Here is a 17,043-nt window from a genome sequence, read left to right as displayed (position 1 = left end):
AAAACCCCTTTTCGCTTAAGAGTTATTTACACAACGCTGGGTAAATAGGTATATAAAATAGGTATACAAATCAAATATTTACCAACAGTAAATCATAAGCATTTTTATTTAAAAAAAAAAAGTTTTGGAAGCCAGCAGGATGGCTCAGTTTGTAAAGTGGTGTACTGCCAAGTCTGAAGACAGATTTCCCCCAGAAACTCACATGTGGAAGGAAAGAACTAACTCCTGAGAGCTGTCCTCTGACCTCCACATGGGCATGCGGCACGTGCAAATATCTTTAATTACGAAAATTAAAACAATTCTTTGGGATATGTGTGTGTTACTGTTTATTAAAGGTGAAAGATGGGGGTCTGGAGAAATTGATCAGTGATTAAGAGGAACTGAGTTTGGCTCCCAGTACCCTCCTCAAGTAACTCCAGTCTGGGAAATCAGACACCCTCCTCTGCCCCTGCTGGTACTGAACAAACCCACACACAGAACACACACATTTAATTAAAAATAAAAATGTCAAAAAAGATGTCTTTATTTTAAGATGAAAGATGGATATGTTCATTTGCACCAGGTCCAAAGCTGAATGAATTTGCACAGTGCAATACAGCAAAGCACTGAGAGAATTATCTTAGATTCGTTGTTATTTTGTATTAATTTGGCGAGCAGGGCAGGCAAGATGGCTCAACAGGTAAAGGAGTTTGCTCCACAAGCCTAGTAGATCCTCCTCCCCCTCCCTCTTCCTCTCTCTCTTTCACACACACACACACACACGCACACACGCCTGCACACACACCCTCTGAGTCCCAATACTCTTTGGTGCTCTGCCACCCCCGTTCACGATGTCATGGAAACTTTTGTGGCTCAGCTTCTAAACACAGCGGCCTACCCCCAGCTGTGGTAAGGCAGCAAAACCCCAAAGAGTTGTTATGATAGGGACTGGAACCAACATGCAGCTGAAGGAGAGTGGCTAGGCTGATCCTCCCCCACAGAAAACCCACCGGATTAGAAATACCAACAGGCCAGGATGGACAGGAAGCTGTCCATCATACTGCCTGTGTGGGACTGCGGAAAGGAAGCACTGAAGGGAGACCACAGGTGGGCAAGACCATAGCCAAGCTAGGACAACCCCCAACCCATGCCTTGTAAAACACAGGTGCCTGCTGACTGAAAAAACACAGCTTTATTGGCTGAGCACAGAGAGAAGGCACACTTGATAATGACACTCTGAGAAGCCCCGGTCTCCCAGTCTCAGGATCATTTGTTCCGGGGCCAGTTCCCTCCAAGACTGCTGTACTGGGTATCGTCACGATTTCGTAGAGGCTGAGATGAGAAACACAACACCTAGTCAGCATCTGAACTCTTCTTGGTACCCACACCTGACTTCTCCAGACATTCAAGGGTGAGCCCCTGCCCCCCAGGACTCTCCATGTATCTCAGACCCACCCTGCCAGGTCCCTTAGTCCTCACTCCCTTCTCCCATTCTTGACTCCTCCCTCAGGGCTTACCTGATACAGCTGCTCATTCTTCAACAGGGCTTGAATGTTAGAAGCTAGAAACAAGGAAAGAGAGTCATTGGGAGCTGGGGAAGATGGGACAATGAGACCTGTGAACACTGCAAGGGCCTCTGAAGCCAGTCACACCCTCCCTCATCCTCAGAAGACTGAAGAGAGAGAGAGAGAAAAGAGAGAGAGAGGAGAGGAGGAAAGAGAGAGGAGAAAGAGAGAGAGGAAAGAGAGAAGAGAGAGAGAGAGAAAAGAGAGAGAGGAGAGAGAGAGAGAGGAGAGAGAGAAGGAGAGAGAGGAGACAGGAAAGAGAGAGAGAGAGGAGAGAGAGAGGAGAGAGAGAGAAAGAGAGAGAGAGAGAGAGAGAGAGAGAGAGAGAGAGAGAGAGAGGAGAGAGCCCTTCCACTAACCCCCAGAGAGTCTTCCAGTCTCATGTCCTGCAAAGCAGTAGACTCCCAATGCCAGGAGCAGAGTGGCAATGAGGTCAGTGATGATGACGCCAGCCACAGTGGCTGAGTCCAGCTCCACACAGTTCTGGCACACTATGGGGGAAGAGAGGAAGAAAGTTTTCAAGGTAAGGGAACTGTTTCTGCTCCTAGAAAGACCCTAGGTTCCCCATTCCAAGACCCACACTTCAGTGAGATGGTGATAACCTTGTTACTTCCATCTCCACCCTCATCCCAAGGAGTTGCTAGAGAGAAATACGACATTCATGGAACTTTAACTGAGGAATGGACTAAGCCCCCCTCCAAGCCAGTCCCTGCCTCCTGCCTGTCTTAGTCAAACTCTCTCCCATTCTGAAGCACTCACAAATCTGGTTCATACTGCCATGAGTGCCCTTGGTTTGTTTAGAGAATAAATGGGTTCACCACAGTCTGCTTTTAGCTGGAAACGTTCTCACATCCAGGGGGCCCATGATTTCATCCCAGTGGGTCCAGGAGGCACATACTTCGGTAATATATTTGTATGGTGGATACTTCGTTCTCCAGCTCCTCTGTCCCATTGCACTTATACATCCCTCGTGGGTCCAGGATGCCTTTTCCCAAGTTCAGTGTTTTATTTTTTGCAAACCATGCTTCCACCGTTCCTTCTACATACTCAATGCTGGTATTGCAATTCACAAATACTTGGTCCTCATGTTCAGTCACTTCTATCTTGAAGAAGCTTCCTAAGAGGAAAAACATAATCAGAGGCAGCTCTCTGGTGTGTAGGTGCCCCATCACTCTGCTGAAATGAATACTTATGGATCAGTTGTGTGCTAAATGATATGATTCCTAGTGAAAGGGCAGACGGGACCAAAGGAAGACTTCAGGGTGGTCTCCAGAAACTGTAGGGCTAGGAAGGACATGGGGCTGTAGTCCAAGCAGGAGACAGATCGTCCCAATTAGCTTTGTCAGCTTTAACTCAGCCTAGAGTCACCTGAGAAGAGGGATTGCGTGCATCAGACTGGCCCTGTGAACATGTCTAGTATAAAGGATTGTCTTAATTGCCTTATTGATGCAGAAGAGTCCAGACCACTGTGGGTGGCACCATTCCCTAGGAAGGTGGGTCTGGGCTGTATAAGAAAGCTAGCTGTACAAGCGTAAGCCAGCAAGGGAACCAGGAAGAGCATTCTTCCATGGCCTCTACTTTGAGCTTCTGCTTGAGTTTCTGTCCTAACTTCCCTTAAAGATAGACTGACCTGAACTTGGAAGCCAAATAAATTCCTTCCTCCCTTAAGTTGCTTTTTGTCAACATATTTTATTATGACAAAATTCAAACTAGGACATGGATCCTGAGTGACTTGGGGCAAACAAGAAAATCAAGCCACTGAGTTGGTTCAAGGACGTTCCTTAAAATAAATTCAGACCACCAATTAAACCACTGGGTCCCCCAAGAGACCTGAGAAGGCAGAAGGATGTTCTTAGCCTAGAGATTGTGCCTTTTATTTCTTTTTTTAATATTATTTATTTATTTATTTTTGGTTTTTCGAGACAGGGTTTCTCTGTAGCTTTGGAGCCTGTCCTGGAACTAGCTCTTGTAGACCAGTCTGGTCTCGAACTCACAGAGATCCACCTGCGCTCAGGATTAAAGTTATGTGCCACCACTGCCCGGCCAATTGTGCCTTTTTACTAAAGACTTCTAATTCCTCTTCCCAGCCAGTAACTCTCTCACTTCAACTTCTCATCTTCTTCCTCCTCTGTTTTCTCCATGCCAGTATCAGCCAGAGTAAAGAGAGGCTCACTATGAAAGCCTTTTCCAGGACCATTGACCTCTAGGACAGAGAGGAGCTGTATGAACTACAAGCCCAGTGATCCAGATTTCCCAGAGCAAAGTCCATGTAAGAAGATTCTCTGGGAACACAGCTCAGTGGTAGAGGCATGGACAATGTTCCAGACTCAATCTCCAGAACTGCTGGAGACAGTGATTTGCATCGATGAGCTCAGCACTTGGAAAGCTGAGACAGAAGGCTTGAGACAGCAAGGCCAGCCTGGACTACAAAGTAAGGAAGATCCCATCCAAAAAAAAAAAAAAAAAAAAGTCGTTCTGTCAGCGGCAGCTGGGACAGAGACACAGGCACTGTCACCTGCAGCCTGAGGAGTTCCTTTCATCTCTGAGGAAACTTAACTCGAGTAAGATCCAAATCTTTTACTTCAACAGAAAATTTTAGGATGAACCGGTAATGAAGCAAATTAGGGCTTATCTTAATATAACTTACTTACATTATATTAATATAAGAGTCACCAATATGAACGCAAGAGCGTCCTCCAGAAACCTCCAAAATAGCTGCTCCTCCTGCCTCCAAAGCAGGAGCTTGTACGAGGGAAGACACAGGTGCGTACAACCCCTTCCCTCTTCCAGTCCTATCTTTCTTCTTTGGAGTTATTACCAGTAGAAATCGCTGGTGGCCAGGGCAACTTTTAGAGTGACTATTTGACCCATTTTCCCAGGCACTGCCGAGTCTCTGAGATGTGAGCTTTCCAGGGTTATTTTGGGGCTAGTTTGGTTTGTACTCTTGAACTTTTTGAGATCTACCCCTGAGCTATCTACCTACCCCGATTTTCTGTTTTAAAAGTGAACAAACTGAGAAGAGTTGGCATCTACTGACTTATATCACATCTATCCTGTCTGTCCTTCCCACTCAGCTAAAGTTAACGTTTCTCTAAGATTGCTCCTGAATTCTGAACTGTGGCTCTGGTGGTCATATAATGATGGCCAGCCAGGCGATGGTGGTGCACGCTTTTAATTCCAGCACTCGGGAGTCAAAGACAGGCAGATCTCTGTGAGTTTGAGGCCAGCCTGGTCTACAGAGCAAATTCCAGGACAGTCTCCAAAGCTAGAGAAAACCCTGTCTCAAAAAACAAACAAACAACAAACACATAATGATGGTCAGTGACCAAGAGCCTATTCCAGGAGGCCATTTGCCTTAGAAGATTCAATGAGTGGAACTTTTTCCATTACCAGCCTTAGGCCCAGGCACATGCAATGGGAAACCGTTTTCTACAGACGTCTGGTCCAAGGTCATTGGAGATAGCATTAAGACCACTGTGAGCCTTGACTGGAGTCGGTCAAAACCAAATGCTTGTTTCCTATTCCCCAACCCCGCCCTTCTGACCCTCCCCTGCCTGGTAAACAGAAGTCAGCATTGAGATGCCCTTTCCAGTGAACTTCTTCCAATGACACCATCCTTTCTGGGGTCTCTTCCTCTGCACAGATGAAGATGCCTCACTTACCTTGAGGGAGAAAAGCAGCCAGTATCAGGCCAGCCAGAATCCTACTATGTTCCATTTTCCAGAGGAATTCATCCAACAAATAGAGGCAAGCCACAGAACGATCAGCCACGGTGAACACTACCCTCCTCCTGCGGACTCATGGGTACTCAGAAAAAGGAAGAGTGGGGGAGGAGCTAGAAGAAATCTAACTTTCTGCCTTTGATGATAGGAGGCTGTCAAGGCAAGACTAGGCCAGGGGTGGGGTAAGAAGGAAGCAGGTGCACATTGCTCTTTCTGGAGCAGAGTTTGGGAGAAAAGGCAGACGGCCGAGGAAAGACTATGAGGGAGGTTCATTCTGACTTATAGGAGGGGAAAGGAGATTGGGAGTTAGCCTCTCCTGGGCCACTGGTAACAAATGCAAAAAATGTCAGGCTTCCTGTTGACAACACCACTACATTTACTTACAAACAAGGAAGTGCCACCTCTTCAAATCCACTGAGAAAAGCTATGAGCCCAATACAAGCCACACTAGCGGTTCCTCCCATTCATTTCTGGCCAGTCTCGGGACCCTTCACGGAGCAATCTGGGCCACCACATCAATCTGTGGACTTCAGAACCCCTCGGCCAGATATCTGAATCTTAGATCAAGCATGTCGTGCCCATGGCACCAAACATGGAGTATTTCAGAGCTGGTCTCACTCAGTGTCACCACAAGGATTTGGGGAGGGTGTTTCCATGGTGCCTGCCACCTCAAGCCTTCTCAGAATGAGATTCTTCAATACGATATAATCCACTCACTTGTAAAACTGAGCCTCCTAAGCAGACAGTAAACTTTTTTTTTTTTTAACAACAGGCTGTGGGAATCTGAAACTTTCCACTCTGCCATGGTCAGAAGGTCATCTGCTTGGGGACAGAACTATGTTTGTACCTGGTGTCATATAGAAGTTCTGTGAGTTTCTCTTACCCACTGACTGACTGACTAAGACAATGGCCTGAGACCCTGGAAATCTCCCAGGGCTGTGAACCAAGAGATATGCTAGCTGTCCTGTTGGGGTGGCCTACCTATTTTCAGGTAGGTTCCATTTTGATGTTCCCAAAAGAACAGTGACAAGATTGCTCAGTGAAGGTCTACACTAAGTAAGATGTTTTTTCCATTCTGGACTCCAGCCCTACACACGTAAAATCCTTACCCAAAACCATAAATTCTGGGATCAAGTGACCAACAAGTCTAGTCCCAACAACAACTACAAACAGGTCCTCAACCTGTTCTATGCAAAGAGTTCTAAGGATAAGGAGGTTTCCAAGTGGGACTCCAGAACCCTCGCTCTCCCTCCCTGCTACCTGACAGAGTCTTAACAACAACAACAAACAAACAAACAAAGACAAGAGATATGCCTGTGCGACATCATCCCCGCTGCCCCCCCCTCCCCACACTTTTGGGTTTTGCTCAGAGCCCTAGCTCAAAGGATGCTGGGTGGGCGGAGCCAGGCTAGCAACTACACAGGCTGGTTGGCTGGCTGCTGAGGAACCTCCACACTTTTACTAGAGAAGGAAAGAGACCAACATGGAGCAGGGGAAGGGTCTGACTGGCCTCATCCTGGCGATCTTTCTTCTTCAAGGTAAGAGTTTTCTCGAGGGTCTGACAGCCAGAGAAAGTCTCAGGAGACCGGGGAAGCAAGGTTATTGGAATCCTAATGAACCTTGAGCCATCTTCATCTGTCATCTTAGAATTCAAAGGAGAGGCAAAAATGAAGGCTCCAGCTGTTCTCTGCCGGAAAGAATCACAGGGACCTGAGGACTAAACTGGCTAGAGAGAGGATCGCACTGCCGCCATCTTAGGCTTGAATGTACTTCAGAAGGGCCGTGCAGCTGGGGTAATGACTCAGTCAGAAGGTGATTACTTAGCAGGCAAGCAAGGGAATCTGAATTCGATCCCTGGAACCCACTTAGAATGAGGGTGTGGTGGCTGACTCTTGTCATCACAGTGCTGGGAAGGCAGGGACTGATGGGTCCCAAGGCTTTCTAGCAGGCCAGCCAGCCTCAACACATCACCACCTTCAGCTCAGTCAGGCACACACACACACACACACACACACACCACGGCCCAGGTGAGAAAATTGGGAGAAAGGGGTACAGCCAGTGGATCTACAAAACATTTGCCCACAAAGCTGTTTAACCGGTCCACAAGTGTGCCGAGATCCAGATAGATGAGACTCCAGAGAAGAAAAGGATGAACCAAAGCCTTCTGTTCGTAAGAGCTTAGGTGTCACTGGAGAGATGGTTTCACTGCTGACACATTGAGCACAAGATGTAGCATAGGCTCACCTGTGTGTGCACATAGACACACTAGTTCACCAACAGGAAGTAGGTGAACTAGACTGAGCCTGGGTACCCCGGGGGAAGCTAAAGTCATGAAAATTATCTTATTTATGTGTTTGCTTGTTCGTTATGTGCATGCTGTAGTACATACATGGAAATCAGAGGACAACCTGACAGAATTGGTCTCTCTCTCCACTATGTGGGGCCTAGAATCAAAAACGAGTCCTTTTACCTGCCACATCACAATGTTTCCCCTCCCTTCCTTTTTAACATGGTCTCACTATGTAGCCCAGGCTGGCCTCCAACTCATAGGCAATCCTCTGGCCTCAGCCTCTTGAGTGCTGGTGATAGAGACGTAAGTCACCACACCTTGCTAAAGGCCTGGAAGTTCTTGAAACTACAAAACCCTTCTGTGACATGTCAAGAACAAAGAACTGAGGATGGAGTTGTGAAGAGCCAAGAGTAGGAAATATTTGTTGGATGTAGCAGCATCTAAACTCAGTACTCGGGAGGTAGAGGCAGGAAAGTCAATAGTTCCAGTGTAACCTGGGCTATATAGCAAATTCTAGGTCAGCCCAGACAGTGGGAAACCCTGTCCCAAAACAACAACAACAAACAGGGTAGAAAATGTCGAACGTAATCCACTAATATAAGGATATAGTTAAATTTTAAATTTGTGGAATCTGGTGAAATGAAGATCATGACTGATTGGCACGGTTTCAGAAGAGTGGTGTGAGGGGATGCCAGACTGGCTAAAGAAAAAAAAACGTGGAGGGTGGGTGATAAAGTGTGGCAGGGTAGGAACTGTGCTGGAGAGGATGCGAATGAGAGGCAGAGGAGATGGCGTAAAAGGGAAAAGGACATACGAAATAAACAATGACTGGGCAGTGATGGCACACGCCTTTAACCCCAGCACTCTAGGCAGAGACAGGCAGATCTTCATAAGATCAAGGCCAGTCTGGTCTACAGAGAGAGCTCCAGGGCAGCCAGGACTACACAGAGACTGTCTTGAGAAAAAAAATAAATTAAAAAATGGGTGAATACACTTTTTTAGCTAAAAGAGATGGCGACATGCAAAATAAAAAGTCTAGAGTAGATTCAGAAAGACAGAGGGCGGAGTCAAGGGCACACACAGGAAGGCGAGTATGGGTGAGGGCAACAGAAAGCAGGTGCAGGGGCTCTCAGGAGGCGGGTTTGTCATCAGACAGGAAGCAGGACAGGACCACAACAGCACCACTGCTCTCGAAGCAGGGAGGGAGGCAGCGGTACTATGGTGACATTCCATGGAGGACAGCGGAGTGGGAGACGTGGAGAAGATGGAGAGACAGGAGCAGCCTTGCTGAGAGAAAGCGGAGAAAGCTACAGACAGCACAGGCTAAAGGGCAATACTGAAAGTCAGGCAGAGGGCTCTGGAAAAAACACCAGGTTGAGCAACAGAAAAGCTAAGTCCTGATCTAGCTCAGCCACCAGTAAATTGTGAACACTTGAACACCATGGCCCTCTGAACCCAATTCTGAACCCAGTCAATTGGATATTTGGCGACGTGGGTTCCTGAGTCTCAAGAGACCACACTCAGATATGCAAATGTCAATAATGTCAGCGGTCACTACCATCTCCGCTCCTACTGACTCTGAGCAGAACGAAGAATCTCCTTGCTCTCTTACAATAGACAAATGATTAGAGATAAGGACTAGTAAAAACATGTTTGGGGCCATAGAGATGGCTCAGCACTTAAGAGCATGCTTACTGTGCTTGTAGAGGACTGGGGTTCGAGTCCTAGAACCCACAAGGTGGCTCGCAACTGTCTGTAACTCCAGTTCCAGGAAATTGGGACATTCTCTTCTGGCTTCCACCAGCACCAGGCACGCTCACGGTGCACATATACACATCAAGCAAACACTCCTACACATAAAATATATCTTTAGTATAGTAATATATTTAACTGTTGTGTCCACCTACATGATTCATTCCCATAACCATTCACCTGGCAGATGGGGCTCCTCCCATATTCTAGGCAGTATGCTGGTGTCATTCATAAACAGCATCAGCCTGCAGAAATTGTAGGACAGTTGATATTCCAACTACTTCTGTTAGACTTGGATTCATGACTAGCTCCCCTGTCACCAACTCCACATCGAGCCCTACCACTTCCCTCCCCTCTTCCAAATCTTCATATTTAATTAGCTATTTTTTTCCACCCAAAATGCCTTTCCCTATCTGGTAAGTTTTTACTTGTTCTTCCATGTAAGCCAAATGTCATTTCCTTTTTTTCTTGAGCAGAATCAATGAATCAATTATTTCTCTTTTCCTCTTCTCTTCCTCTCTCTCTTCCTCTCTCTCTCTCTCTCTCTCTCTCTCTCTCTCTCTCTCTCTCTCTCTGAGGCTGGCTATCCTGGAACTCAATATGTAGACTTTCAGAGATCTCCGCACCTTGTCTCCCAAGTGTTGGGATTAAAGGTGTTCATCCACACCTCTCTTTCTCATATTTTTATAAGTTTTATTAATTATTTTGATCTATTGAGACAGGATTTCTCTGCGTAATCTTTGCTGTTCTGGAACTAGCTCTTGTAGACCAGACTGGCTTCAAACTCACAGAGATCTACTTGCCTCTGCCTCCAAAGTGCCAAGATTAGAGATGTGAGCCACCACCACCTGGCTGAGATTTACTAAATCCTTAAGACAGCCACCCCAGGATATCCCCCATGGACAGTTTACTTTCTGATGGTCCAGCCTTACCTGTAGTGAGGCCCATGCAGCTATCAAAGCAAAAATGTCCATCACTACATTCCCATATGGGGAAGGGACCGCCATATTGGAACTGCTCTCGTGATGTTCAACCTTCAGATGCTCAGCCTCAGTTGCACACCTTACTACCCAAAACAAGAGCCATGAAAGGCTCTCGTAGCCTCCCAAACGCTTTGGTACTACCATGCCCATGTTTAAGCACCAATTTGTTATGCTATCTTGTTCCTGGAGAGACATGAAGGATCTGTTCACTTCAGGTAGGACACTGATGCAAATCAAAATAATAATTCCACCAAAGTCCAGCTTAGAGAATCAGTTTAGTTGGCTTATTTACAGAGAAAGGGTGAGGGGTTTATTGCAGGATTATGGGTAGCCTCAAAACAGCTGCATCCCTTGTGGATAGAAAACTTTTAGAAGCTGCATCATGGAGTCTTCTATTATCATTCATACACATTTGTATAAGCACTGGTATTAATAGCAGCTTCAAAATCTTCATTCCCTAGATGGTAAAACTTTACCAATTCCTTCTCAAATCATCTACTTAACATAAAGTCAGGGTAGCCAAGGTTCTATCATGAACAGCAAAGGCACACTCATCACTCAAGAAATCCCAAAGATTTCAGATGCAGCAGGGCTGGAGAGATGGCTAAGTGATTAAGGACTTAATGTTCTTACAAAAGACCAGAATTTGGTTCCTAGAATCCGGGACAGGCAGCTCACAACTGTCTATAACTCCAGATCCAGGGAGCTGATGCCTCTTGTCTCCACAGGCAACTGAATTCTCATGCATACATGAACTTGCTCTGATGTTCATACACAGATACACACAACTAATAATAAGATAAATATTAAAGAAAGGAAGAAAGAAAAATTCCACCCGGAAAGGTAGCACAAAGACCAAACACAGCAATGTGTAATTGAGTTTGGTGATTTAGGTTACATCCAGGAAAGGAACACAGATGGAGCCATTGCCATGGACTAGTATCTCTCTCTCTTGATCTTGACCTCATGTGACCATGTGAATACCTTGGCCCATCAGAACAAGCCCATGCCAAACTGATTCTTTATCTTTCTTCTATCTTTCCAGGTATTGTGGCCCAGGAAAAACAAGGTAAGAGAAATGGTTCCTCTCTATTCTCAAATTATGAGGAACTCCATAGAAGTACGGCTTCCTACAACAGTAGTCTCGAGCTGAGAAGATGACTCAGTAGTCAAGAATACTTCTTATTCTTCCAGAAACCTAAGTTCAGTTTCTAGCACCCACAGAAGATGACTCACAACTGTCTGTAACTCCAGCTCTAGGACACCCAACACCCTCTTCTGGCCTCTGTGGGTACCTGTACACACATGACATGCATATATATATACACACACACACACACACACATTTATTTAAAAAAAAATAGTCTCGTAATTTAGAAAAGGAACAAGTTTGAAAAGATAAGGTGGTAAGAATTGGAGAGCTGACATTTCCATTGTCAACCAAATCAGTGTCCTGCTGGGACCCATTCTGGGCAGCTTTCCTAGACCTAAGCAATGAATTGTCTGGTTCTTGCAGTAGAAATAGGATCTTAGTAACTAAGAATGTCTTAAAACATGACTGAACCAGCAGCATTAGCATGTTAGTAACAGACCTCACCTCCCCAGAACTTCTAAATAAGAGCTGAAATTCTACCATGGTCCCCGAGTGATTCGCATGCGCCATAACGATGGAGAAACAGTGTTCTACTAGTCTCCTGGTACGTCACAAAGCCCCTTAACAGAACCACGACCTACCCCTTTCCAGAAAACCATTTAGTAAAAGTGGATGACAGTCGAGGAGATGGGTCTGTACTTCTGATGTGTGACTTGAAAGACAAGACCATCACGTGGCTTAAAGACGGGAACAGAATAAGTCCTCCGAATGCAACTAAAAACAAGTGGAATCTAGGAAGCAGTACCAAAGACCCTCGCGGCATGTATTGGTGTCAAGGAGCAAAGGACAAGTCAAAGCCACTCCAAGTGTATTACAGAAGTATGTAACCCCTTCGCAATGCTTGTTGGGAATTCAGCAGAACTTACTGTTCTGGTGGGCTTACCGGTCTGGGACAAGGTGGGAACAGATACTAAGCAGTGATTTGTGGTAATAATAATAGCTGGTTCTCTTTGTCTAGGGTTACTACTCTTTAAATTGATACTTCCCACAGTGTCTTGAGAAAGCACAGCCCTGTACGACCTGTTTAACCTTTGGGTGGACCACATGGATTAGAGCGGCTCAGCAAATAAATCAGTTAGGAGGAAGGGACCCGGGGTTGGTGTGCAGTGGAGAGGAGAGTGGGGTTGTCGAGACTGGAGGTCAGGTCTTCCTTCTCCTTCACTGAGTTCCCGATGATAGAACTGTTTAGGCATCCCTGGAATTTCTCAGAGAGGAACATTGGCAAGCAACAGTTCTTGGGGCAAGGATCCTCTATCGTCATACCACACAGAGAGGGAAGCTCCTGCTGCCCAGGGCAGAGGCACTGCTGGTGGTAGACAGAAGAAAGGAAAGCTGCAATAACACCTTACATTCCGAGACAGGCCTAGCCCTCCCTGTGTCTTGTTCCCTACAGTGTGCGAGAACTGCATTGAGCTCAGTTCGAGTACCATATTCGGTTTTATCTTCGCTGAAATCATCAGTATCTTCTTCCTTGCTGTTGGTGTATACTTCATTGCTGGGCAGGATGGAGTTCGGCAGTCACGAGGTAAAACAAGCTAGATGTGGTGCTACATGCTTGTAATCCTAGGTACTTAGGAGGCTCAGGCCGGAGGACCCTGAGTTCAAGGCTGCCAAGGCAACCTTACATATAATATAATATAATATAATATAATATAATATAATATAATATAGGTATATTTTAATACCCTGTCTTAAAATAAAATTTGTAAAGGGGTAGGAGCTCAATTAGTAGACCACTTATCTAGTTTGCACAAGGCCTAAGGTTCAAGCCCCAGAACACTCAAACCAGATGTGGTAGCACATGCCTATAATCCCAACACTCAAGAGATGGAGGCTGGAGAATCAGACATTCAAGATCATTTTTGGCCACATAGAGAGTTTGAGGCCAACCTGGTCTACATAAGACCCTGTCTCGAAATGAAGAGGGGCAGCTGGAGATGTGTCACAGGTACTAGAGCCCTGCTTCGCCTGCTTCAAGCTCGGAATTGATTCAGTCCCTAGCACTGAATAAAACTCGGTATGGTGACACAAGCCTGTAGTCCAAGTGTTTGGGAAGTAGAGAAAGGGGGATCTGAAGGTCAAGGTCCATACAAAGCTATGGAGTGAGTTCAAGGCCAGTCTAGGCTACGTGAGATCCTATCTTAAAAAAAAAAAACACATAAATAATTGAGGTTACTTATATATAATATAAACATATTATATATAATATAAATTATAGTTATATAATGTAGCTCAGTATAAAACATTTAGGTGGCATGTGTGAAGCTCTGAGATCATTCCCAGTCCTGGAAGAAAAAGAATATCATGAGTTGAGAGATGGGACCAACTAAGACCTTGGCTTCCTTCTTATCAAAATAGACCCAGCAGGGAGACTGTTGGTGCATATTGCTAATGTTCATGACCCTATGTCTCTGTAGGGCAAGAAGGAAAGACATTTCTTATTATCCTAGCATATTTGGAATTTGCCTAAGATTTAGCCTTTTTTTCCTTAAATTTATTTTTTCTTTTTTTTTTCTGTTGTTGTTGAGACAGGGTCTTATAAGGTAGCCCTGGCTGGAACTCATTATGTAGCTCAGGCTGACTCAGATCCCTGCAGTTCTTCACAAGGAGTGAGATTATAGGCACGAGTTACCATGCTTGATCTCTCTCTGTGTTTTAACACTTTATTGAGGACAGTCATAATGGTGCACGCCTTTAATCCCTGCACTCCAGAGGCAGAGGCAGACAGATTTCTGTGAGTTCGAGGGTGATGTCTATATACTAGTTTCAGGCCAGCTAAGGGCTACATAGTGAGACCCAACCTCGAAAACAGAATTATTTATGGAAACCAAATGTAGTGGCTCACATGGACAGTCCTAGCACTAAGGAAGCTGAGACAAGAGGGTCACCTTAAGTTTGAGGAAACTACATAGAAAGTTCCAAGCCAGCCAGTTACATTGTGAGATCCTGTCCCAAAGAAAGAAAAAAAGGAAGGGGCTGGAAAGATGGCTCAGCGGTTAAGAGCAGTGGAAGCTCTTCCAGAGGTCCTGAGTTCAATTTCCAGTAACCATATGGTGGCTCACAACCACCCATCTGGTGCCCTCTTCTGGCCTGCAGGCAAACATACAGACAGAACACTGTATACATAATAAATAAATATTAAAAAAGAAAGAAAGAAAAAAGGAAGGAAGGAAAACATTCTTTAAAAAAATAAAAGAAGTCTTATGTAACTGTACCTTGCACTTCCGATCCGCCTGCTTCTACCTCCCAAGCGTTGGGATCACAAGCATTGCTGCAATGCGCCCTGTATAAGTCGTGTTGCGGATCAAACTCATGACCTCACACATACTAAGCACCCAACTGATCTGCATCCCTGATCCCCCATGAGGAAGCTTTTTATTGAAGTAAAACCTACATATGGAAAAGTGAATCACAAGAATACAGCTAAAATAAAGTGGACAAAACAAACATACTTGTGCATCCGACACCCAGTTTAAGAAACCGAGCGTTACCAACACCATATGGAAGTCCCACTGACAGTCACTCCCAGCCGCTACCTGCCCCTGAGCATGAGCGCTGTCCTGACCTCTGGCTACAGAGGTGCTCTGTTTGGTTCTAGTTCTGTGGAAATGGGCTTGTGCAACACGTAGTCTTTGCTGAGCAATGTGCTTTTGAGAATGATCCATATTCTGGTGTGCAGCTGATTCTCATACTACTTAGAATTCCATCTTGTGAATAACTCAATTATCGTTCTGTCTTTAAATGTATATTTTGTCTATTTCTTGTGCAGCTTCGGACAAGCAGACTCTGTTGCCGAATGAACAGCTCTACCAGGTAAAGAACCAGGGAAGATAAAAACAGTGCCACGGTTCGTTGGGGTGGACCTTAAGGATTGTGGGCAAGTTCTCTGGAAGCTACTGTAGAGATAAAGATCCGCTTATGACATGCTACTTAATAAACGGTTGCTGTGTTGGATAGCATGGGAAACATAAAGACCGAGGTAAGGAGCTGGTGAGAAAAAGCTGAAGAGCACACTGATTGAGAAAGACACACGAGGAAATTCCACGGGGACCCTTCCTCTCCTCATTCTTTTGGCTCCTAGAGCTGTGAATCACCTAAAGTTTTGTTCATAAAAATATTTGATGACTATGCTTTACATTAATTAATAAAGGATAGAAACATGAGTGGATGGATGGTTATGCTGTCCTCTTCAGCCCCTCAGGGATCGGGACAATGAGCAATATAGCCATCTCCAAGGAACTCATCCAAGGAGAAAGTGAGCTCAACAATACTCCAAGTAAGTGGGTGCTTCACCACTCATCTCGGGGTGGGGCTCTGCCTCTGCGTGACCTGCATGCTTCCCAGCGGCTGCCAAATCTCCTTGCAATAAGGATGAGAAGCAGGGTAGAGGAGTGTGGGTAGAGGAGTGTGGAGTCTTTCTCCTAAAGTCACTGGTACCAGGATTCAATGAATACTTGGGAGCCCTAAGCAAATGTAAATCCTCTAAGAGAAGAGCCCAAGCCACAGAGATGCTGAACATTAATCTTAACCCCATTAAAGTCTCAGGCCAGGCGGTGGTGGCACATGCCTTTAATCCCAGCACTTGGGAGGCAGAGGCAGGTGGATTTCTGTGAGTTCAAGGCCAGCCTGGTCTACAAGAGCTAGTTCCAGGACAGGCTCCAAAGCTACAGTAAAACCGTCTTTCCAAAAAAGAAAAAGTTCTGTCAACATCCACAGTTTTTCTTTGTGATGAGGGACTTCCTGGCCATTACAGCAACATCCTTGGCTTCTATCTACCTGATGACACTGGTACTACCTCACTCCACCTCCTGCTGTGTGATGAGCAAAAATGTGTTAGATACTACCTAGTGTCCCCTCTAAGGCAAAATTGCCATTAAAACCTAAAAACCAGCCGGGCAGTGGTGGCTCACGCCTTTAATCCCAGCACTCAGGAGGCAGAGGGAGGCGGATTTCTGTGAGTTCGAGGCCAGCCTGGTCTAAAGAGCTAGTTCCAGGATAGGCTCCAAAGACACAGAGAAACCCTGTCTCAAAAAACAAACAAACAAACAAACCTTAAAGACCAAACTGGGTATGGTGAAGCATGCCTTTAATCCCCAGAACTCTGAAAGCAGAGGTAGTTCCCTGTGAGTTCTTGGCTATCTTGATCTGGGGGGGGGGACACACCCCACCTTATTAACTTCTAAAATCTGCCTAACAACCAGTCAGAAGTTCTGATCCAGTCAGCCCTTCACTAGTGTCAATCAGGAACACAGATTTGAAAACATCAGTTGGTTTTCTGACCAATTACAAATTTTCTTTCTCATTCCAGGTATTGCCATTTCCAGTGTCCAGGATCAAAGCAATGTGTTTCAGAGAGAGCCCAGTAGAGAGATCTTCGGCCCTACTGTTAATCTGCAGAGGTGACAAGCAGAGAGAAAGAGCGGTCAGAGAAATTTGGGGGTTTTCTCAAAATAAAATAAAAGTCCAAGCTGGGGAAGGTGGTGGTGTAACTCAGTAGTAGAGCACTTGTCAAGCTTGCTTGAGGCGCTGTGTTAAAGTCACAGCACCCTACCCCCAGAGCCCCTCAAAAAAAAGTGCAGGGGAAAAAGTACAACGTGGT

At 45.5% G+C, this 17,043-nt stretch overlaps 2 protein-coding genes across 2 annotated transcripts; one reads left to right on the top strand and one right to left on the bottom strand.

Moving 5' to 3' along the window:
- Positions 1–1,172: 1,172 nt before the first annotated feature.
- Positions 1,173–5,343, bottom strand: LOC130873844 (T-cell surface glycoprotein CD3 delta chain). The gene is made up of 5 exons (XM_057768835.1): positions 5,207–5,343; positions 2,443–2,661; positions 1,904–2,035; positions 1,497–1,540; positions 1,173–1,311 (listed from the first exon to the last, which is right to left on the bottom strand). Exons 1-5 carry the CDS (start codon positions 5,259–5,261, stop codon positions 1,246–1,248), a joined length of 516 nt encoding a protein of 171 aa, XP_057624818.1. The 5' UTR covers positions 5,262–5,343; the 3' UTR covers positions 1,173–1,245.
- Positions 5,344–6,723: 1,380 nt separating this feature from the next.
- On the top strand, positions 6,724–15,703 carry LOC130873843 (T-cell surface glycoprotein CD3 gamma chain). Its single transcript, XM_057768834.1, has 6 exons — positions 6,724–6,804; positions 11,337–11,360; positions 12,036–12,263; positions 12,838–12,969; positions 15,214–15,257; positions 15,638–15,703. The coding sequence occupies exons 1-6, from the start codon at positions 6,750–6,752 to the stop codon at positions 15,701–15,703; spliced, it is 549 nt and encodes a 182-aa protein (XP_057624817.1). The 5' UTR covers positions 6,724–6,749.
- The last annotated feature ends 1,340 nt before the right edge of the window (positions 15,704–17,043 follow it).

This window comes from Chionomys nivalis, chromosome 4 (genome assembly GCF_950005125.1).
Source record: "Chionomys nivalis chromosome 4, mChiNiv1.1, whole genome shotgun sequence".
NCBI classification, from domain to species: domain Eukaryota; kingdom Metazoa; phylum Chordata; class Mammalia; order Rodentia; family Cricetidae; genus Chionomys; species Chionomys nivalis.
This window is presented reverse-complemented; position numbering and strand designations above follow the sequence as displayed.